Below are 24,323 nucleotides of genomic sequence, written 5' to 3'. Positions count from 1 at the left end.
TCTCATTAGATGCATAATCTAATGAGATTATGATAGACACATAATCTAAGGAATTAAGGCTGAGCATTAAAGTGTCCGAGAGCAAATGTTTATGGATTTTGAGCTACAAATTAGTGTCCAGTTTTAAACTCAGCTCACCTACTCAACTGGCCTCAACTAGAGCCAGGGCTTTCTCGGCTGCGGCTCCAATCTGGTGGAACGCTCTGTCACAAGAGACTAGGGCCCTGCGGGACTTGACATCTTTCCGCAGGGCCTGCAAGACAGAGCTGTTCCACCAGGCGTTTGGTCAGGGCCCAGCCTGACTCTCTCCTCTGGCAATCTGCACAGAATTTTGCTTAACGGTTGCCATCAATTTGATTTTAATTAATTTTTATAATGAAATGTTTTTAGAATGTGGGATTATTTGATTGTTGTTAGCCGCCCTGAGCCCGGCTTCGGCTGGGGAGGGCGGGATATAAATAAAATATTATTATTATTATTATTATTATTATTATTATTTATTATTATTATTATTACTACTCCCTGGGTGACCTTTAGCATGCAGCTCTCTAGCACCAGCTGAAATACGGGGCAAGAATAATACTGATCTACCTTATAGGATGTACACCTTTGAAGACATCAGTGCTGAGCAATGTTATTTCAGTGAGTTGAAATCCAGTCCGTCTCTAAATGATCTGTTCAGGAAACTGCAGCCGCAACTTCACTTTCCATGCTACTATGGACAAACATGCCATTAGTCACAAGGCAATGCAGCTAGTTGGTTGCTAAGGAACGGCTCCTGTTGCTTTAACTCGGTGGGGTGGCTGTTGATCATTCACCAGCCAGCCAAGGAGCCTTCAGCTTAAGAGACACAGCAGAAGACAGTCACATTCTGTGTCGGAATGAGCTGCCTTTACACCCTGACGTAGAGGGCAGGATTAGTAACATCCTGGCCCCCACCCACACTCTTGTGGTTTATAAAAGGAAAATATTAAAAACCACTCATGACATAAATTAACCCCCACTGTACATATTTCAAAATATCAAAACCAAAAGGCTGTAGGATTTCACCTGGAGGCAGAAGTGGAAACAATTTTTCTCCTCGATACACAGCTTCTAAATCAATGTTTTATGCTTTATTGGAAGTTCAGAAGTGCAACAGTTAAATATACTGACATTTTACAATTTTCCTTTTCCCTCTCAAGAACATGCACAGGAACATATGCATAGTACTATACAGATCATATGCAAAAAAGACCGAGTGAGAAACTGTTTTCGATTTTGTGAATTGATTCCCTCTGAATGAAACTGAATTGTAGTGAACAGAGTTTGACTTCAAGGTATTCGGCTCCGAGGAAATGTTCAAAACTTACATAAACAGCATCCGCCAATTTCTGAAGAGCTGAATAGGTGCAAATCTTATTCACGCAGCATCAAAAATAAAATTAAAAAAACCCTATCCAAACTTGTTCAGTTCATTCTTTAAATTCACACTGTACAACTTAATGAGTAGTTACAGTTTCTATTTTACAAAGTAATTACACTAAATACACAAATATACATGAAGCAAATAAGCCTTCATTTTTATGATCCTATGTCACAATGATGTGCCACCTACCTGCTCTCCTCCTAGAAATACAACTTTTTGCACCCATCCTTGGCTACAGAAAACAATGAGTGCATTGTGTGCATTTTAAGGCTGCAGGCGCCGAAAGCCAAAATATACTCGGTCTCCCGCAGTCCTTTTTTTAAATCAGTCCTTACTTTGGCTTCTTCGTTGCACGCTGGAGAATGGGTCTTCACCCCATTACCCCAGCGGTTTTTCTTCATATTTCCACGATTCACAGCACTCGCATTCACTGCAGCGCCACATGGAAAGTCTTAAGGGAAAAGACTTTAGGCACACGGCTCCATGTGTCTTAGCAGCCAGCCAGCCACCTGTGCAAGCCACTGACGTCCCCAGTGCATTTGTGCTAATTCCCTGAACATTTACGAGACGCTCCCCCACTCAACTTGAAAATATATATATAAAAAGAAAGCTCGGCTCTCTCATTCCCGATGGACAGCTAAATGCAGGAAAAGAAAACATTCTGTGGCTACGGATGCAGGGGCACAGAAGAGTCTTCATGACTGGGGAACAGCATGCAGGATGGAATAGGCAACGCTGGATTCCTGGCAGTCCTGCCATGGCAGAGTCCAGAAACCTTCTGAACGAGACACTGCAGACTATGCTGACGGTCCTGATCCTTGTGATGTTGGCTGAGAAGGCTGCGGAGTTGTCCCTTGCGGCTGGGAGGGCGCAGGCGAAGGACTCGTCTGCAACTGTGCTTGGAACTGGGCCAGCTGCTCTGGACTGGCCAGCGTCTTCAGGAGGTTGTTTTCCTGTTCCAGTTGGTTGTTCTTCTCAATCAGCTCTTTGATCTGCTCTTTGAGAACCTCCACTTCCTCTCTTACAGCGTACATCAAGTGGCTCTTTACGAGATCCTGGAGGGGGTAAAAGAAAATGTCAGGACTGGAGGAGACTGAGAGGTGATATGAGAGCCATCTTCCAATATCTGAAGGGCGCCCACATGGAAGATGGAGCACACTTGTTTTCTGCTGCTACAGAGGGTAGGATTCCAGTGGTAAGAAAGTGGTGCATGCTCTAGTTATCTCTCGCTTGGACTACTGCAATGCGCTCTATGTGGGGCTACCTTTGAAGGTGACCCGGAAACTACAATTAATCCAGAATGCGGCTCCTAGACTGGTGACTGGGAACGACCCCCGAGACCTACATTGGCTCCCAGTACGTTTCCGAGCACAATTCAAAGTGTTGGTGCTGACCTTTAAAGCCCTAAGCGGCCTCGGTCCTGTATGCCTGAAGGAATGTCTCCACCCCCATCGTCCAGCCCAGACACTGAGGTCCAGCTCCAAGGAGCGCCTTCTGGCGGTTCCCTCCCTGCGAGAAGCCAAGTTACAGGGAACCAGGCAGAGGGCCTTCTCAGTGGTGGCACCCGCCCTGTGGAACGCGCCCCCCCCGATGTCAAAGAGAACAATAAGTACCAAACTTTTAGAAGACATCTGAAGACGGCCCTGTTTAGGGAAGCTTTTAATGTTTAATCGGTTATTGACTTTTAATATTCTGTTGGAAGCCGCCCAGAGTGGCTGGGGAAACCCTGCCAGCTGGGCAGGGTATAAATAATATATTATTATTATTATTATTATTATTATTATTATTATTATTATTATTATGCCTGAACATCAGGAATAACTTTCTGGCAGTAAAAGCAGTCTGACAGAGGAATGGACGACCTTGGAAGATGGCGGGCTCCTTCATTTGCACTGCAGGGGGTCGGACTAGATCACCCATGGGGTTCCCTTCCAACTCAACAGTTCTGTGACTCCAGGAAGGGAAAGCGCATCAAGGCAAAACGGAATGGCAAGCAATTCTCATATGCATGCCAGAACACCACTCAACAGTTTCGTCCACATTCCATTTGTTGAATCTTCCATGGAATGCTCATGTATGGAAGGTTTTAGAGCAGACTCAGTTAAAAAAATAATAATTCAGAGCCTGTAAACGTACTGATGGTTATGTTTTAGCAGAAGTGAAAAACATAAACCAGAACTGAGCCTCTGTAGGACAGAGTCAGCAGTCACACGAGGAATGAAGTCACCGTTCCTCCTGCTCTCTTGAGTTCTGCTATCGCTTAGGGTCCTGTTATCTCAAGGAGTGCTGAGTGGGAACCATGAACGTCCCAATATAGGGGGTTATTCAACTATCACATCCCATCAATGCAAGGATTGCCACTTCCGTAACGGGACTTCCCCTCTCCTCCTAATGCACACCTTCCCAAATCTGCTCTTGGAGGTTGGAGGAACCCTCAGAACAAATTTAGTGGGGCACGCATGGTGATGGGGAGCCCCACTCCACAAATGGAAATCCTTGCTAGGTGTTTTCCCCCATTGTGTTTGTTCAGGTATCTATGTGCAACCCTGGATAGGCGATTTCCTTGTGAAGGAAAGGAGCTCACTAGCATGGCAGTTTGTTTGCACAAGCAACGTAAGGAGCAGCTGAATATATCTTACAAATATCTAAGTAGCAGGTAAAGGGACCCCTGACCATTAGGTCCAGTCGCGGATGACTCTGGGGTTGCGGCGCTCATCTCGCTTTATTGGCCGAGGGAGCCTGCGTACAGCTTCCGGGTCATGTGGCCAGCATGACTAAGCCGCTTCTGCCGAACCAGAGCAGCGCATGGAAACACTGTTTACCTTCCCGCCGGAGTGGTACCTATTTATCTACTTGCACTTTGACGTGCTTTCGAACTGCTAGATTGGCAGGAGCAGGGACCGAGCAACAGGAGCTCACCCCGTCACAGGGATTCGAACCGCCGACCTTCTGATCGGCAAGCCCTAGGCTCTGTAGCAGGTAAATATATCTAAAACATTGCATTCAAAAGTTCACATTCCTGGAAAAGGACCAGGAAATGGTGCTGCCACCATTAGATACATCTAATATTTCTTGTTATTCAATAACAAGATACAATGGATACAAAAGAATCAATGTCTCAGACTGTGTCTGATTGGACTACTCTTGAGAAAAATGGAAGCAAGCTGTTCAGTTATTTTTACAGGAGTAATGTGTTTTAAATGTGCTGGTGGGAGGGAAGTTATTGTTTTGTTTTTGTTTTTATTATATTCTTTGCATTCTCATTTTGTATTTCTATGATGTGAACTGCCTTGTGATCTTCAGGCAACGGGCGGTATACAAATGTTAATAATAATAATAATAATAAATACTGCTGTACCAGACACAGATTCAGCAAGGGCTCTGAATTTTAGCAAAATAGCAAACAGCAGTCCTCTAGCCCTCGCAGAATTAAATTTGCAAAGCAAAATATGCAGGCACCATGAAAAGCAATTGTTTTGTGAGATGTGAACCTGCTCTCGCCTTTCAGCATCCACACATAAGCAGAAGACAGGAGGCGGCCGTGCTCTTTCTAACTCAGATTTTATTTCATGCAAAAAAGTTGTACGCCCAACCCCCACTACCTTTATATAATCCGAATTTGGAAGGGGGGGGGAATACTATGATTTAAAAAGATACTATGGTTAAGAGGTACCAAGTGAGGTATATAGGGTTGCTGTGGGGATTAAATGAGTGGGGGAACCTAGTATAGTATAGTGTATAGTATAGTATAGTATAGTATAGTATAGTATAGTATAGTATAGTATAGTATAGTATAGTACAGCACAGCGAAATCTTCTTGTTGTGTTTTAGTCAGCTTCTTAGATTTTGTTTTTAGGAAATGCAGTTGGTTGTTATGTTTATTTTTTAACAGCCACAGAAGCTGAAGGGGATTGCTTTTCCACCTATGGGACAAAATAGGGGGATTCTTGGGTATATTTATATCAAAAGCTCAAATCCTTTTTGCTCATGGAAAAATAAGTGTGTGGCTGCTTGAACTGGGCTGTATTTCAGCGTTGCAGTTATGATGACACACATAATCTTAACAAATGGTTGAGGTTATTTATGTACTGCTTGCTTTTAACGATTTCAATCTGAATTTGGTTTAAATCACTTAGATTTGCCCTCCATCTGAAATATCCCAGCCATGGAATGTAGCGCTAGCAGCCCGAGATCAATACTGTAGATCAATTGGCAGTATTTTAGATCAAGACCCACAGTAACAAATGCGGTTTATAGGTCATTAGATCTGAGTTCTTTGGTTCTTTTAAGATTGGCAATGAAGAGCAGCAAGGCTGTTTTGCTGCCAATAGCAACATCCTATGCCCTTTTAAAATGTGTTTTTTTTGTGTGGGGGGGTACTATTGGGTTATTGTTTTTATTTTTATCATGTATTTTGTGGTTTTATATCTTGATTTTATTCTGTGAACCGCCCTGAAACCCCTGGGTGTAGGGCAAATAAATTCAAATAATAATAATAATAATAGTCGTGCAGCAGCAGAAATTCAACAGGTTCAGCAGTTCCCTAGTATAGAAATACAATTACGGGGAACTCTTCACCAGTTGACATTCCTGTCTGTCAGACATCTTACTACTTGGATGTGCCACACACAATTCATTTTGGGGCCCTCCTTACCACCAGCGAAAGCAAGAAATCAATTTACACATAACCCCAAACCTTTGCACTTTTTAGGCAAATCTGTGCGTGCAAGGGGGCAGAGAGCCCAGAAAAAATACTGTTGGCATCCCTGAGCTTGCCTGCCCATCTTATTTGCCTTCCCCCCCCTTGATGGCTCTGATTTTGAGACAGACCCCCTCTCTCCAGTCCTGCAGGCATGGCCTGCAGCAGCGGCAGCTGCTCTTGCATTCTTGCAGTGGCTCAGTAGCAGCAGTAGCTCTCCATCACCTCTGCTGCAGTCCTTGCCTGCCTGCCTGCCTGCGCTGCTCTCTTCCCTCTCTGCCTGCATCCCCAAAGCCCCGCCTCCTCGGAGCACCGGCTGCAGCTGGCTGCTTCTTAAAGGGCAGGGTTGATTGCCGCATTCCCCTCCCCACCAGCCCCCCCCTCGCTGACGTCAGGCCCACCCGAGGAGCCCGCCCCGATTCGGAGCCTGGGCCAATCCGAGGCCCCGGGTTATTTATAGCCACGAGTTATAGTTCAGTTTGCCTAGCAACAGAGGAGGAGGAGGAAAGGGAGACGGGAGAAGGTGAGGATCCCGTGAGAACAGTTCTCCAGCAACAAAGCCCAAAGGCGGGGGGGGGGGGGCTGGATGTCTCGGAAGGAAAAGGTACCCGAGTGTGCGCTAGATGTATTTATTTAAGCATCAAACCAGAGGTTTTTGCGCAGAGAGCCAGCCCCATTCTCTCCTCCGCCTGCTTGGGGGTTTTGGCTGCCCTCTCCAAAAGGAGGGCGGGGGGGGGGGGCAGAAAGGCCTCGATCCCTGAACAATGACGGCGTTTCCTAGCACACCTACATGCCCGTGTCCCTACATCCCCCAGCATTTAAGCACGATGCCCTTGCGCCATGGAGAGGCAAGGAAACGGGGCGCCCTCTCCGGTTGCAGGCGCGGCCAGCTGCCCCCCGATGTTAAGTGCGCGCTCCGATCCGCCGCCTCGGATGCAGGAAAGCAGCCAGCAAGCGGCTGCAGCCTCCCGATGTGCTCCCCTCCCCTTCTTCCCCGTCTCTCCCGCCCCCGCCGCCGCCACATTCCTCGGACGGGCACCTACCATGGCTTGCTCGATTTTGTTGTCGATCGCTACGACGCTGGCACCGGAGGAGCTGCAAGACACAAGGGAGAAAGGAGCGCGTTAGCGGCGGCCGAAAAGCAGCAGCGGCGGCGGCATCGCGCACACGGCCAGATCGACGTTTCCAACCTCCCCCCCCCCCACTCTCCGCCCCGCCACCCCCTTCTCCCGCTAAACCAGGAAGATGGCCTCGGGATTACATAATGCGGGGAACTGCAGCGGTGCAAAGCCGGAGGTGTCACGCCAGATCTCTCGCCCGCAGGACAAAAGGAGCCGCCGACACCGCGGCGAAAATAAAAGAAAACACGCCCGCGATCCGGGGTGGGTGATGGTGGAAAGCGATCTGCGACACCCCCCGCCCCAAATCGCGGCTGGTGCACAACAAGAGATCAAGACCCGGGTCTGGCGGCGCGCATTTACCTACTGTCGAGCCTCAGGGCAGAGCTGTCGGTGCCCAGCAGCGATGATAAGAAAGAAATGGAGAAATGCCTGAGCTGGTAGACGCCTAGATCCATCGCCACCTGCGTCCTACACCATTGGGCAGTCATGCAATGGCAGGGAAAGGGAGGGGTGGGGGGGGCAAAAATAATAATAATAATCCTCGGCCGGGCTTCTGGAGCGCCGCAACCCGGGGGGGGGGCGGGCAAAGGGGGGTGCAAGGTCTGGGCAGTGGGAGAAAGGGCGAAGGGGAGCCGGAGATGCAGCTGCGCAAAAGCAAGCGCCTTCTCGTCCTCCTCCTCCGTGTAAGCAGCGCTTCCCTGCCTGCTCCGCCGATGGAAAACCTGGCGGGGGCTCCGGGCTCATTGCATAATCCATGCAAAAGGAGCCGGCGCCCATTGGCGGGCTGGACGCTTTGGGCCCCGCCCTCGCCCGCCCGACTTGCCACAACAGCCTCGCTGGAACCGTCAGAAGCCAGTTTGGGCAGGAGCCAAGGCGGTGCGCGGAAACGTCCGAGGGGAAAAGGCGAGGGGCGCGCGGAAAGGAGCCGCGTCTCCTCCCAGGGCGCGCTCCAGATCCGCCTGCCTTGGGGGTCCCGCGGAACGAGGCGCTCCCCGTGCCTTTAATGCCGCTTTGGGAGGCGATTTTCCTAAAAAAACATCTCCCTTGCATTGCTCCAGAGGCCTGTTATTGCGTTGCTTGGGCAGCCCCTCCCATAGCGCCACCTAATGACACATAAAAGGCGAAGGTGGAGGGGAAATGACTAATATTACTTTGAAGGGTCTCGCTAGCCAAGTCTGCCAGGGCCTCCTTTCCATGGAAAGTGGTTGCTACTCCTTTTATGGTAACTGTTTGTTAATTTTGCCTCTTTTCATCTCTGGATCGTAGGAGCACCCCTTTATGACTAACATGCATACATTTCCATAGGACAGAACGGCGAGATGCTATCTTACGTACAGCGGCGTTAATCGCAAAACCGAAAGCGTAATTTGATTATTGGGGCGTCTCCCTAAGACCCCAACAAATCTTTATACACACTGGATCATTGTAATGAGGCAAAACACTGGATCCAGTGTGCACCCAGCAGTGGCGTAGCGTGGGTTGTCAGCACCCGGGGCAAGGCAAGTAATTTGTGCCCCCTAACCCGTGGATTTGCGCCCCCTAACCCTAACCCCCAGATGTTGCGCCCAGTGCGGCCGGGCCCCCCTGCACCCCCCGAGCTACGCCACTGGCACCCAGGATTATTCTCCTATCGGTTCCAATCATATGATCCACTCCCAGCAGGAGCAGCCAATTGCTTTGCCAACCTTCACCCACCTTTTCCCTTCCCTAGATGTTGCTGGAATACAACCCCCACCTTTCTGTGCTGGCTACACCTGATGGGAGTTGAAGTCCAACAGCTTTCTGGAGAAAGTACCTGTAGCAAAAAAAAGTTAAAGAAGTGTGCAGGCTTGAAGACTTCTAGCAACTGCTAGAAGAGTAAAGCTGTTATGAGCCAAGCTATTTAGAATACCCACACCATACTTAGATGTGTGCAACTCTCTTATCACCATGTTCTTAGTGTCTGCAGCTCTCGTTTGCTCTGCTGCCCATGAAGATTTTAGCAATATATTCTTGATTTCCCATACACAAGAAGATGCCAAATGTTTTCATCAAGTTTGTCTTCAAAGGTTAAGTCTCCTTCCTCCTCCTCTTTGTATGTTGGAGATTAAACCACATACACCACAGTACACATGTATTGCATATATATATATATATATATATATATATATATATATATATATATATGTATAAAGGCCTTTTGTAGCCTTCTAGACATTGGACTCTTAAGTCTGATCAGCCCCAGGCAGCATAGCCAGTAGTCAGGGATGACAGCAACTGAAGGGCACATGATTTCCCCATCTCTGCCTTAAAGAGATTCGGCCGAAAAGAAGAAAAAGGAGGAAATGGCAAAACAAATAGGCTATGATTTACTTCATTTACTTCAACAACAATCTTTCTATGGATTGGGAATAAGATTCACAGCTTAGGGCTAGGTGGCCCAGGCAAGCATTTAAAGGAGGGTAGAACATGCTTCAGAGAGCAGTTTGGTTTCAGGCAATGGCTGGCTGGGTGGGTGGAAGAGGGAGAGGAGTGGATTGAGCAAGCTATGAAATGATAGGTGAGGTGTAAAGGGAGGGGCTGTCAGGTGCGGTGGAAGATTTGGCAAAGGGATAGATGCGGTTGGCAAGTGACGCAAGCATGGACCCCTGTAGATTGTCATTGATTCACAATTTATGAGCAAGATTACAATAACCCAGGGGTGGGGAACCCTTTTAGCCTGAAGGGATCTTTCCATCGCTTACCGAACCCAATTTGAATCCTTGCGTCTCAGAACTTGAAGCTTTGCCACTTAACCTAAGGGCTGTGAGGAAAGTACTACAGATACTTGCAGCCTCACTGAAAACATACATGAGGTGTGATGTGTTAAGCACAGCAACAGTGAAGGATTAGCACAGCAGCCACAAACACCTCTGATCAATTTTCACTTCAGCCACAAATTTACTAAGGGCTCTCAGAGGACCCTTGAATTGCAATTGGGGACAATACAACAGGGAGTTGAAAATATTACCATAATGTATGTGCAGTGCTTGGAATGCTTCAAATACATTATATTCGACACTAGGCGTTGTTGTTATCAAAGTAGTGAGTCATTATGAGCAAACTACATAATAGTAGTAAACAGAAGTCCTAACCTTTGTACTTATTTACTGGATTCCCTTCCTGCCGAAGGAGCCCTGCCTGTAGCGCTAGGAATATATAACACTAAAATCCTTACCAAGGAGATGTCTGAAATGTCTCTTAAAAATTGCATGGATAAAACAATTGAAACCAGGCCATAAATGTGTTTGATCTACATCCCTCCCATGAAGAAGCTGCGGTTATAAGTATATATAAAAATGTGTGTGTGTGTGTGTGTGTTCTTGGCCCCTGCTCCCAAGCAGTTCACAGACAAACAACTAACTTACAAAAACAGGAAAATCATAAAACAAGTCTGAGGATCAAAAAGACCCCTGCGTTGCAGGGGATTGGACTAGATGACCCTCATGGTCCCATCAAACTCTATAGTTCCATGATCAGACAGCATCAAAGGCATGTTTAAATAAAACTGTTTTAACAATCTTTCAGAAGACCAGGGGCTTCGGTGCCACCTCTGAGAAGACCCTGTCCCACACATTACAGCACATACAATATGTGGAACGGAGGATCCCCAGAACATTTCAACAGGTGCGTTCAGGCAGTCCTTCAGATATTCTGGACCCAAACCATAGAGGGCACAACTGACACATTGAATAGGGTTCTGAAACACATATCAAGCAAAAGGCAACCACAGAATGTACTACAATACAATAACCAAAGCATGTGATACAGCTATGTAATTCACTATCCCTTCCCTTTTCCCATTCCTGACATACAGTAATTTTTATGTGTGCATGCATGTGCACACATTAAACAAATTCCACAGCAGTCCTTTCTATGCAAACTACAAATAATTTTTAAAATACCCTCCAAGTTTCAGCAACTTGCCTGCTCCTGAAGTAATTAGATAGAAGCAGAAGATGCAAAACGATTTAAGATGCTCACATGCAAATTATCAGCTACAACTCAAAAGATACGATGTTGACTATAAGTGAAGAAGGATGGTCTAGAATGGTGGGATGGTGGTAGGATGACCATCTCCATCAACTGGCGGCTGGCCAAGATAGTTGCGTGGCGTTTAATGATAGCCAGACACAAGTAAATCAGATGAGGCATTTGGCTGGTGGAAGGAGACAAAAAATGACGTGGTCTGACAAAGTGGTTTTGTGGGATGAAGGTAGACTTTAATGGCACATGTCCAGGGAGTGCCATGCCTTTTTGGAGGCGTGAACTGGAGATGGGCAGAAGGATGGAAGAATGAGCTCTTCTTGCTGGCAATGGATTTGGGAGAGTATCTTTGGTAGGAAAGATGGACTGATATGAAGAATCACTCTATCTCTATGGAAGATGCAACAGTGCTGCACTACTGAATGTCCTGAGCATACTCTGCCCAAGAAGGACAAACAGCTGAGATGGACAGTTGGAGCAACAGCACGGCCATGCCTTCCCCAAACTTAAGTACCCATACCTGACAACGTGCACACAAGCAGCCTGCAACCTCTCCTATATGCAAGTTGCCTCTTCCAACCCCTCCTGGTCCTTGGGAGCAGCGGGGAAGAGGATGGAGGGAATTCTACCAGCCCCCCGCAGCTAAGGAACAGTCTCCTCCTCTACTCCTACTGCGCTCTGCAAAGTAATGAGTCTTTAAACACTCTATATAACTCTTGACTTCTGATTCATCACTCCACTCGTCATCACTGTCATTGTAGGCTGATGGTCAGAGTCAAGGTCTTCAGAGGAAGTGGAACTCATGGGTTGGGGTCGAGTTCCCCTATCCTGAAGCTCAGGGGAAGCAGAGCCTCTGGACTGGGATATTTTTGTGGGGATATTTTATACTTGAAATATTTGATATTTCGTCTGAGATGGAGCTTGTTCTTGTCTAGCGCTGGGTGTATTTTGCAGAGGTGCAATAGAGTGCCTAGGAGCTTCAGAGATGCTGTGGGCATAACCCAACTCTCTTGCTACCCTAGTAAAACCTCCTTGAGGCAGCGTAATAGATTGAATTAATTAATTTTATAATGAATGATTTTAGAGTGTTGTTTGTGCTGTACTTTTGTACTGTTTTATTGTTGTTAGCCGCCCTGAGCCCGGCTTCGGCTGGGGAGGGCGGGATATAAATAAAATTTATTATTATTATCATTATTATTATTATTATTATTATCTGGGCGAGTATCAGGAGCCAAATAAGCAGTGCTCTCAACCCGGGTAGGACAGCTGCTGGATTGCTGTGGGAGACGTGAGGATGCCAGTCTTGAGCTTCCTGCATTACATACCCTGGAGGAGATGGGGAAAGTGTATGACAAATTCTGTGGAAGAAGAGCTGCCTTGATACTGATCTGAAGGCTGCCTTATTGGTTCCTTTCTTCATCAGACTCTGGTTTGCCTATCTCCCTCCACTGAGCGCGCTCATCTAGCAATGAAGAGGTCAATACATAGTAGGGGAGAAGTCAGAGGGACACCTGAACTGGCCCTCAGATCTATTATTAAGGATTTTGCTTAATGGGAGGGAGGGAGACACCCCTCTCCCAAAGTTCAAAATGGCAGGTGGACACCACTGTTTTTATCGCTGAGGAACTTGCAAGAGGGCCAAGCCCTGGTTTGCAAGGCTTGGAAGTTTGGCTGCTGTTAGCCGCTGCTTAAGAGTGGAAGTAAGACTTTATGCAAGAGCTTTCCGTATGTTAAAACGTAATTTAATGCTGCAGAGCAGGCAGGGAAAGATGCAGCATTTGAGAGGCAAATATAGCATTAAGGAAGTGTTTGTGGGGGGAGCTCAAACAGAACAAAGAGGAAGAATAAAGGAAAAACACAGGCAGAGAGGGGACAAGAGAGGAGACTGGGGGTGGGACATAGAGGAACAAAGGCCCAGAATGGGAAAAGGCTGAGGGGAAAAGACGTGAGAGACAGACGTTTTTCTAAATGGTTATAAACGGATGCAACACAGACAAAAGGAGGCAAAATATGAAAACAAGGAGAACCACAGGCCTGAAAGTTGAAGAGGAGAAGCCAGGAGTCTCAGGGAAAAACAACTGCTTTCTGTGAGGCAAAGATAAAAAAAACTGGCTCAAGGTGTGCGGGGAGGAGCCAAGATGGAAGTTTCCTCTTTGTTTATTTAAGCTTGAAATGTTGACTATTGACCACCAGATGGTGCCCGATTCCCAATCTGGCTACAGCCTCTCGCAGGATCTCAGAAATAAAGGGATCTCTACATCATGTACAAAGGACTAAGGAAGATAGACGTTATCCAAAACTGTACAGGGTTTTAAAAAGATACAAACAAACACAATGAGGTATGTTTGGGACTGGACCACCAGCCAGTAGAATTGTAGACCACAAGGGTCTTTGGGTGCAGCCTTCTGCAATGCAGGCATCTTTTGCACAACGTGAAGCTTGAACCCGTGACTCAGATATTAAGAGTCTTGTGCTAACTCAGTGTTGCAGCATTGCTGTAAGCTGCCCAGAGTGGCTGGGGAAAACCAGCCAGATGGGTGGGGTATAAATAATAAAATTATTATTATTGGTGGTGGTAGTAGTAGTAGTAGTAGTAAGATGTAAGATGTATGGAAGTGAGAGCTGGACCATAAAGAAGGCTGATCGCTGAAGAACTGATGCTTTTGAATTCTGGTGCTGGAGGAGACTCTGGAGAGTCCCATGGACTGCAAGAAGACCAAACCTCTCCATTCTGAAGGAAATCAGCCCTAAGTGCTCACTGGAAGGATAGATCCTGAAGCTGAGGCTCCAATACTTTGGCCACCTCATGAGAAGAGAAGACTCCCTGGAAAAGACCCTGATGTTGGGAAAGATGGAGGGCACAAGGAGAAGGGGACAACAGAGGACAAGATGGTTGGACAGTGTTCTCGAAGCTACCAACATGAGTCTGACCAAACTGCGGGAGGCAGTGGAAGACAGGAGTGCCTGGCATGCTCTGGTCCAGGGGGTCACGAAGAGTCGGACATGACTAAACAACAACAGTAGTAGTAAGAAATGTTCCAGTGTCTGGTCCCTGCTTGTAATCTAGAAGCAGCACTTTGGACTAAGTGCTCTTGTCAAGTCTTCAAATGGTAGCCCCATGTACAAAACAGAACTCAAACCTGAATGCTATTAGGGTGTGGAGAGCCAGGCTCTCTCTGCCCAGAAGCTGTTGGACCTGCACACCTTTCTAAACTGTGACCTCATGCCAGCTTAGTTTGGCCACATCCATGAGCACTACTAAACTGTGAATTATTCTTCTGAAAGTAACATCATCTAGAACTGGCTGACCACCACATCCTTAAACAGATGAGCGCTTCTATCTGCAGTCTCTGGGAGCTTGTGTCTAGGAGCTCATGACCAGGATTTGTAAAAAGGGGATGTTTGTAAGGGCAATTTGTCATTGAAATTTTACTCAGCATTGATCCAGAGTATATTCCAGTGTATAGTTAGCAGAGTGAGAACTTAAAACACACTGCAGGATTCTCGAAAGATAGACCAGAGGCAATTGTATTTCATCCAGCAGAGCTTTACTGCTACTGAAGGCAAATGGTCACAAACCGAATATATTCAGGATTGGCACTGCCCATAAGAAATCCAGTTGCAGCAGACTTAACTTAAACTTACAATAATTTATAATACAGTCATACCTTGGGTTACAGACGCTTCAGGTTGCATGTTTTTGGGTTACGGATGCGCCAAAACCTGGAAGAACCGGAACGGGTTACTTCTGGGTTTTGGCGCTTGCGCATGCGCAGAAGCACTAAATCACACATGTGCAGAAGCGTGGAATCGTGACCTGTGCATGCGCAGATGCGGCGTTGCGGGTTGCAAACGCTGCAGGTTGCGAACGTGCCTTCTGCACAGATCTCGTTCACAACCGAAGCATCCACTGTAAGTCTAAACCAGGCTTCCTCAACCTCGGCCCTCCAGATGTTTTGAGACTACAATTTCCATCATCCCTGACCACTGGTCCTGCTAGCTAGGGACCATGGGAGTTGTAGGCCAAAAACATCTGGAAGGCCGAGGTTGAGGAAGCCTGGTCTAAACCTTAACACTTAGCATACTATGTTTAGTGTTAGTGTTTTCCGGAAGGAAAAGAGATAGAAAGAGATAGTGAAACCCAGACTCCTTCTGGCCTTACTTTCGTAGTCAGCATGCCCTTGACAGAAAGAGATAAGAGAACCAGTTTAAGCCAGCTGTACTCAGCTTCTCTGAAGGAATCACCCAAATATCATGAACCTTCTGCTTGTTTCTTTCACACAGAGAAGCATCCAGGACCTTCTTGAATTACAGTGGTACCTCAAGTTAAGAAATTAATTCGTTCTGGAGGTCCGTTCTTAACCTGAAACTATTCTTAACCTGAGGTACCACTTTAGCTAATGGGGCCTCCCGCTGCCACCGCATGATTTCTGTTCTCATCCTGATGCAAAGTTCTTAACCCGAGGTACTATTTCTGGGTTAGCGGAGTCTGTACCCTGAAGTGTCTGTAACCCGAGGTACCACTGTAATTGGAATAGGGAAGATCTCTACACATCAGATCAATACTTTCTGCACGAAGAAATGCAAACTGACAGTTTGTAAGGGCAATTAGCGTGAAAGGCAGGAAGTGCTGCCCCATGGTGTACACAGGACCAAGAAACATGGGTAGCAAGGGAGCTGCGTCAAAACCTGTGCCATGCTTGCCTTCCTGCCTGAGAACGTGAGAAATTACACCTACATCAAGTGCAAGCTGGTTGCCTTGCAGGAAGAGGTGGTCCACCAACTTGAGGCCCACCTATCGACACTTCGAATCATAAGGCAAAATGAGGAATTTCTGCAGAGAGCAGAGTGGACTGTCCTGAAACAGTGACATGGGGTGCCTCGAGGGAGGAGGAAGATTGCCCAACGCAGGAGAGAAATCTCTGGAGGAGTATGACACACAGAAACAGGACTGTCAGGAGTCATGTTGTGAGACTGGAACTGCAAAACTGACCTTGGACACTGCTTCTGGGCCAGAGGAGCAAGGGCAGCCATTGCTGACCTCAGAATACACCCAGGTGGCTGTAGAAGGGGCAGCGGACAGAATGATTCCTGCCACTCTCCAAAGGAGGAAGAGACGTCTCTTGGCGGTAGGTGGCTCCCTACTGACAGGTGAGCCGAGATTTAAGAAGAGCATGTATATGAAATAGAAGAAAGAGGAAATCATGAAGTAAGAGTAGCCAACAGCTGCAGGCTAAAGCTCAGAATGAGATCTTGTTTGCAAGAGAGGTTAAAAATAATAAAGGGCTTCCACCAGGCTATGCTCAAACCAAAAGGGAAGAACATGGAAGTAGTAGGTCCTCTGCGTGAAGACAGAGAAATGCTGTTGGATGACAAGAGAGACGGTGGAACTGCTCAACACCAACTTTACCTCTGTCTTCACCTAAAAGGAAAGCAGTGCTCAACCTGGTGATAACAGAATAACCGATGCAAGGAAGGAGTTGTAGCCCAAGATAGGAAAAGAGGTGGCAAGGGAACTCCTAGTAAAGGTAAAGGGACCCCTGACCATTAGGTCCAGTCATGGCAGACTCTGGGGTTGTGGCACTCATCTCGCTTTACTGGCCGAGGGAGCCGATGTACAACTTCTGGGTCATGTGGCCAGCATGACTAAGCCACTTCTGGTGAAACCAGAACAGCGCACGGAAATGCTGTTTACCTTCCCGCCAGAGCGGTACCTATTTATCTACTTGCACTTTGACGTGCTTTCAAACTGCTAGGTTGGCAGGAACAGGGACCGAGCAACGGGAGCTCGCCAAGTCGCGGGGATTCAAACCGCCGACCTTCCAATCAGCAAGCCCTAGGCTCTGTGGTTTAACCCACAGCGCCACCCGCGTCCCATGCAAGGTACTTTAAATTAATTCTTATCTCCAGGGCCTGATGAGCTGCATCCAAGGGTACTAAAGGAGTTTACAATGTAATCTCAGAGCCTGTCTATAATCTTTTATAATTCTTAGAGAACAGGTGAGGTCCCTCCAGACTGGAGATGGGCAAATATTGTCCTCATCTTCAGAAGGGGGAGGGAGAAGACCCAAGTAACTACCAACTGGTCAGCTTGATACCAGTAAAGATCCTAGAACAAATAATTAAACAGCCAGTCTGGTGAGCACTTATAAAAGGATGCTGTGATTACTAAGACCCAGCATGAGTTTCTCAACAAGCCATGCCAGAGTTACAAGCTTGGTGGATTAGGGGAATGCCATGGACATAGTGTATTTTGATTTCAACAAGGCTTTTGCTAAATCCCCCATTACATTTTTGTGAGGAAGCTGGTAAAATATGAGCTAGACAAGGTAACTGTTAGGTGGATTTGTTGCTGGTTGACTGACCGAACCCAAAGAGTGCTCACTAATGGTTCCTTATCATGCTGGAAAAAGTGACAAGTGGGGAGCCACAGGGTTCTGCTCTGGGCCTGTTGTTGCTCAACGTCTTTATAAATGACTTGAAGTAATTGAGGGGATGCTCATCAAATCTGCAGACTTGGGACGGTAGCTAATGTCACAGAAGTCTGAATCAGGATTCAAGATGACCATAACAGTCTGGAGAACTGGGCACAAACTAACAAAATGAATTTCAACAAGGATAAATGTAAGGTTCTGCACTTAGGCAGGAAAAACCAGCTGCACGAATATAAGATGGGGAACACTGAAAGCTGCAAAGATAGAAACTGCAGGTGCACTGTGCCTAAAACTAATAAACTAATATTGCCAGTGCAATAAAATAATTTGTCCACAAAATATTGTATGTATGCCATCTGCCATGAATGCTTTAGTTGAAATTCCTACATTTCAGGAGTTTCAGCTACATGACCTTTGGGTTCCCTTCCAACTCTACAATTCTATGATTCTAGGTGCATTCTTCTGCGGAGGAGGTCCATAGCTCTCATCATCAAAGGGGTTCGCAATGCAAAAAGTTAAGAATGATCGCCTTATACCTACTGATAAGATAAAATTCAGGAACGGGGCTAGGGACCAGCACAAGCCCATTCGCAAGCAGGGCTGGGCTTTGGAAGTGGAGTCTATTAGATTCAGCACAATTCAGAAGAGATTAAAAGTACTGGTTTTAATGACAATACACAGCTATAAATAACACAGAATTTCTTTAGCTAAGTCAAGACATCGTTCTGTTAAAAATAATAATAATTTCAATTCTGAGCTAAGCAGCCCTTATCTCAGTGGTTCTCAAAGGGTGTCGCAGGAGAGGGTGGCAGGTGTGATACAAAGATTCCAGGACAATCAAATAAACATTTAAACATTTCAGTGGAGCATAGTATCAAAATATTTTTCTTAATTTACAGAATATGGATAGATATCCTTTCAAAACCAAGCACTGCTAGGAGTTGTCTCTTTTTGTTTTCCAATGTATTTCTTAGCAATAAAAAAATTTCGGCGTGGTGCAAGCAAATTTTTATTCTGAAAGTGTGGCCGAGAAAAAGAAAGTTCGAGAAACCACTGCATTGTTTTATACAGAGAAAGCAATCGGGCTTCCAGACAGGGCTTGCTTTTTAGAAAACTATAACAAGAGCTTATAATTCAACAAACATAATTTTACAGTTACCTCTTAAGATGCTGCTCCAAGTCCAAAAACACTTTCATGCCTATTCAGTGGAGGACTTGTCCCTGGAGAACTGACAGTTACATCAATCTCTATTTTGTGTCCATTGGCTAAGTGGCTGCACATCCAGACAGCAAAATAAACATGTAAGCATGAATGCATTTAGGATTAGAGGTTATCATACAAATTGAATCTGGCAGTGCCTTATTTTAAAAGGAAATCTTTTTAAAAAATGCCTGCTAGATGCTTCTATTCAAAATTTGCCGGTTACGGCCAGCAGAGAGAAGAAGGAAAAGTAATGCCATCCCAGAGCCTGAGATCACGTGTTACCCTCTTACATAAAGCATCAAGAGAGATTAAAAATCTTCCTGATCAGCATTCCACCTCAGCAGTTACATCCAGCAATTTTCCTGAACTCCAGTTCTGATGAATCACTCTTCTCAGCATCAAAGACGCACGCTGATTGTTCCTGCTTGCGTTATTTCACAGAAAAGGGTTTTCAGTTGGACTGATCTCTCATCGACATGTTTTAGAAGGGCCAACAAAAGCTCTCCTGCCCTCGTTTCAAAACAATCTACTTGCTCAATTCTCTTTTCTGAAACACAGAAAGCTGGAACGGGGAGGCGACAGACAGCTGAACTCTCAATCCTGCACTACTGGAAGAGAGAAAGATGAATCTCCCCATTGTTTCTCAGAACTCCCATCTAGCTCAAGGACAACCACAAGGACAGGATTAATTAGAAAAACCCTTCCTCGCCAACTTTTATTGTCTGGTCATTAGCAGACACTGCCGTAAAGCTCTTTCAGGGGCTTTGGTTGGGAAGGAGCGTACGACATTAAGAAGCTTAACTGTAATAATAATAAGCAATGCCAATTATACTCTTTTCCGGACAGAGAGTATCGTATCAGCTCAGTGAAACTAATGCAATAGCATTCGCATTCTAAGACAGTTCTTTCAATGCAGCTTTCTGTTGGCATTGTTGCTTTTTAAACTTAACTTTTGATAACCCAACTAACTAGTCATTGCGGTTAACGTTCATTTTCTCCATGGAGTACTGCAGATCTAAGGGGAAATTGGTAAGAACATCATATAGACTTGTTCTGCAGTTTGCAAGTTGATGCCACGCCGTGTTTTCCTCTCTCCCCTGGAGGTCCTTGCATTGGGATTTGGAAGAAACAGCAAATAACCCAGAGAAGGGAAATTTTCAACACTGTGTATGTAGCTTACTGATTTTCCCCTTATGGTTGGCAGGGACAGAGGTCTGCCTAATAATAATAATATTAATAAGAATAATCATCTTTGTACCCTGCCCATCTGACTGGGTTGCCCCACCCATTCTGGGTGGCTTCCAACGTATATGAAAACAACCACCAGACCAAATATATCAGTTGGAAAAGGGTGTGTGTTTACAATGTTTATTATATATTATAATTCACTAACTGTTAGTAGTCCAAAACAGAAAGCTTTAAGTTTTAGAAATGGGTTCACTAAAGGCTGTAAAACTAAACATAAGAAGGATTAGTGATCTGATAAAAAAGAAATACCCAGAATGTGTGTGTGTGTGTGTGTGTGTGCGCAATGAAACCACAAATTGCCTTTTTACAAGAGATCCACAAACCAGCTATAGAAAGCTGCTAGTTGGTTTCAACATCAATTGACAGCACCAGGTTCAAAGGCCGGGGATAGCAGTCATTTTTGACAAAAGGAATAAACTTTAAAATCCACTAGATACTGAAAGACAATAATGGTACAGATTTTTTTTTTTAATTAAAGGGACAATGAATGGCAATTTAAAAAAATAACTGAAGCAACTTGGCTTTATTCAAAAGGTGTAATGCAAATTCAATGAATTTGCTGAGGGAGAAGCTATACTGGGGGGCGACTTCAACTTTAATGTACGAGGGCGCCACCTGGAGGAACTTTTTAAAAGATAAAGACAAAAAACCCACAAGACACATATAAATTACTTCTCAGAATTTGCCCCCTTTTGTTCTAAATTATATACCTTGCAATCCCCAAAAAAATTTTTAAAGAAAGTTTACCTATGCTATCATTTCTGGATTTTGATTAAAAAAAATAAAGGAAACATTTTTATCATACATGGTCTGCCTATGTAACAACCACTCTAAGATTGTAAGCTGTTCCCAAAGATCACCAGAAGGTAGAAATTTTTCAGCCAATCTCTCTGATTAATCAGGATGATAAACCATTTACGTCAGTGCTTGTCAACAAAATTAAGGTATTTTCACACAAACTAACAAAGCTGGTTTTGTCCGGTTGAAACATCACTGAACCAATTAGAAAACATTTAAACAAAATTGAATCTACAGATAGTAGTCAAGAGCTTAGGATTTCCTCAAGGCCTCTGACTGCCTGGAAGGGGACTTATTGGTGGCTGTCCTATCTAAAATGCAATTTGCCCCAAGATGCATACACATTTTGAAACAAACATACTCCGAAGTTTTGGCCACAGTAAGAACAAACAATATAAATTCATCCCCAGAGAGGATTTGACAGGGGACAAAGCAAGGCTGTCCATTCTCTCCCTTTTTGTTCATCCTAGCTTTAGAACCATTAGTTACTGTATTTTTCGCTCCATAAGACGCACCAGACCATAAGTCGCACCTAGTTTTTGGAGGAGGAAAACAAGAAAAAAAATATTCTGAATCTCAGAAGCCAGAACAGCAAGAGGGATCACTGTGCAGCAAAAGCAGCAATCCCTCTTGCTGTTCTGGCTTCTGGGATAGCTGCGCGGCCTGCATTCGCTCCATAAGACGCACACACATTTCCCTTTACTTTTTAGGAGGGAAAAAGTGAGTCGTATAGAGCAAAAAATACGGTATATTCCTCAGAACAATGCTGGACATCAAGGGAATTGGAAAACAAAACTCTAAGATTGGACTATTTGCTGACGATTTAGTGGTAAGGACACCTGAACCTTTGAACACGGAAGCAGCAATAGCTCAAAAGCTTAACACCTATGCAACATTATCAAACCTGCAGATGAATCCAAAACGCATTCACAGAACTCAAAAAGGCATTAGACTCTAGCACACAAAGCTTATATATTGGGGAATAAATAGAACAAGAAAACCTTAACGGACTCTGTCCCCCTGTATGGCAGACAATTCTTCAAAATTTGAAAAAAAAGAAAGAAAAGAAAAAGAGAAAAACCCATTTTACCCTCCCAGACGGATTAGCCATGGTAAAAATGGTGATCCTACCAAAACTGCTTTTTTTCTATTCCAATCACTCCAAATTTGGATCTCACTGAACGAGATATGAAAGTGGCAGAAAAAACAAATTCATCAATTTTTTTTTTCTGTAAAAGACCCAGAATTAATGCCAAACTCCCATCCCTCCCAACGGTGGAAGGAGGCTTGAGCACCCCAAACCGTGAGCCATATTTTATTGCTAACCAGATAAGACATGTCATCCCTTTTATTTTAAATGATACCTCTAAACTTCATCTCAGTGACTTGAGTTTTGTTGTGCGATGTGATTAACATTCCTTTCACATATGATCCCTTCTTCTTGTCAAGACCAAGGTTGTGGGTTTCCTTTGAAACTATTGCTCATTTTTCTCCCCTTTAGATCATACACTTCAAAACTAGTGACAAACTTTAAATTGACCTATAGGTGGCACTAATTGATAGATTACACACACGAATCAACCGAGGGAGGGGGGGGGGACCTGATCTGGAGTCCTACTTTTTCAGTATCTCTCAGTCTTTTCAATTAAAGCAAACTTTCACTTTCTATTTTGGCAACCACTCCTTTCCATCCTATTGTAGACCTCCTGTATTCCTCCTTTGTACACAGAGAATATATCACCCAATTCAAACCACTCAGTGATCTCCAACCTAGCTCTCATTTTATTTTTCATAAATGACCCCGCTGACAGTAATAGCATTAAAGAAGCATCCCTAATTAGAATTAAGTGACTCCTGAAAGGACTAATCCTCAGATCTTCAGAGATTTCACTACTCTGCAGACAGTGGAATAACTGATGTCCTGTCTAAAATACCGAGGATCGGCACTTTTTAATTTGTTAATTTAAAAGTACGCAATATTTCTATTAAGCAGGTTCTGCTGCAATGCATGACAATTGCACAAGGAACTGTAGAGAGTTTCTAAACCAGGCCGACAAATAAACTTCAGAAGACAGAGCATATTCTTGCTGCCATTTCACTGCTGTGTGCTACGGGGTTCCAGGCTAGTGCTACTTTCAGAATGACTTCAAGCTGCTCTAGATATTGGAGAAGCGGGCATCCCTTAGCCGCACACCTGCTTTTTGCTCTTCCAGGTGCAAAACCTGAAGACAGGATGCCTCCATCTTGCTCACAGTGGAACACATGTGCACCAGAACCAGCTCATGCAACTCATATATCTCACATCTGCATCTTGCAAGAACAATCATATAGAGTCTTTTTTTAGTCAAGCCGATGGACACAACATGTGCAGTTGGAGAGGTGATCGTGTGCAGTCGAAAAGGTGGGGGGAACTAGACACATCAGAGGCATCTGTTTAAAAAGCAGTCAAGATCCCTCGAAGCTATGGACTCAATACTCAGTAATTCATCAATGAAAACAGATTTCACAGCCTAGGACCCTCGTAGCTACGGGACCGCCTCTACCGGTATGCCCCACCGAGAGCCTCAAGGTCCATAAATAGCAACACCCTAGTGGTCCCGGGCCCTAAGGAAGTTAGATCAGCTTCAACCAGAGCCAGGGCCTTCTGAACACCGGCTCTGGCCTAGTGGAACTCTCTGCCTCATGAGATCAGGGCCCTGCAGGATCTGATTTCTTTCCGCAGGGCCTGTAAGACAGAGTTGTTCCGCCTGGCCTTTGGCTTGGAGTCAATTTGATTCCCTCCCCCTCTTTCTTTTTTCTTTGTCCTTTCTCCTCCTGTGATGAGGCTGCATTTTAATATTTTAATTGTTGTATTTTAATCTTGTTTTTAAGTTGTATTCATTTAAGTTGTTGTTTTTATTATTGCTTGTTAGCCGCCCTGAGCCCGGCCTTGGCTGGGGAGGGCTGGGTATAAATAAAAATTGTTGTTGTTGTTGTTATTTACTTTTGCTTTATTGGAGGAGTGCTACAAGTCCCCTACCAACACAAGAGAGAGAGCACTTCAGCTGGAAATGAGGGGCCAAGGAGATCTGCTTAGTGGGCCAGACAGAGAGCTACCACTAATTATTACATTTCTTTTGGCTTTGCTAACTAAACTCCTCCTTCTACTAGTCAAGCCTTTCAGATCGACCAGAACAATCACTGGCCTTGACTGAATCCAAAGCAGACTATCTGTTTTTTTAAAAGAAGCTTTTAAAAAAAGCTTCATTCATTTGTAACTAGATTCTGCAAACAACACAGAGCGGCAGGAACTAAGCAGACCATCTTGTGGATTGCAGAGCAAACTGAACACAACTGCCACTCTGACTCTAGCTTGGCACTGATATAATAATAATAATAATAATAATAATAATAATAATAATAATAA

The 24,323-nt window shown here is 45.1% G+C and overlaps 1 protein-coding gene across 6 annotated transcripts in view; it reads right to left on the bottom strand.

The window, feature by feature from the left end:
* Nucleotides 1-1,093: 1,093 nt before the first annotated feature.
* The window catches only part of TSC22D1 (TSC22 domain family member 1), a 72,007-nt gene continuing 48,777 nt past the window's right edge, over nt 1,094-24,323 (bottom strand). For 2 of the 6 annotated variants that reach the window (XM_081191585.1, XM_081191589.1), the window contains exons 2-3: nt 7,151-7,202; nt 1,094-2,463 (exon numbers count right to left, since the gene is read on the bottom strand). In XM_081191585.1, coding sequence (XP_081047711.1) covers nt 2,206-2,463; nt 7,151-7,202 — 310 coding nt within the window. In that variant the 3' untranslated portion in view covers nt 1,094-2,205. Of the gene's footprint in view, nt 2,464-7,150; nt 7,203-7,368; nt 7,422-7,588; nt 7,972-8,051; nt 8,431-24,323 lie in introns of those variants that run through there. The other 4 variants (XM_081191587.1, XM_081191588.1, XM_081191590.1 and 1 more) reach the window with 4 other exon arrangements.

Source organism: Podarcis bocagei (genome assembly GCF_964188305.1).
Source record: "Podarcis bocagei genome assembly, chromosome: 4".
Lineage (NCBI taxonomy): Eukaryota > Metazoa > Chordata > Lepidosauria > Squamata > Lacertidae > Podarcis > Podarcis bocagei.
The sequence above is the reverse complement of the archived record's forward strand: the minus strand, read 5'-3'. Positions and strand labels throughout refer to the sequence as shown.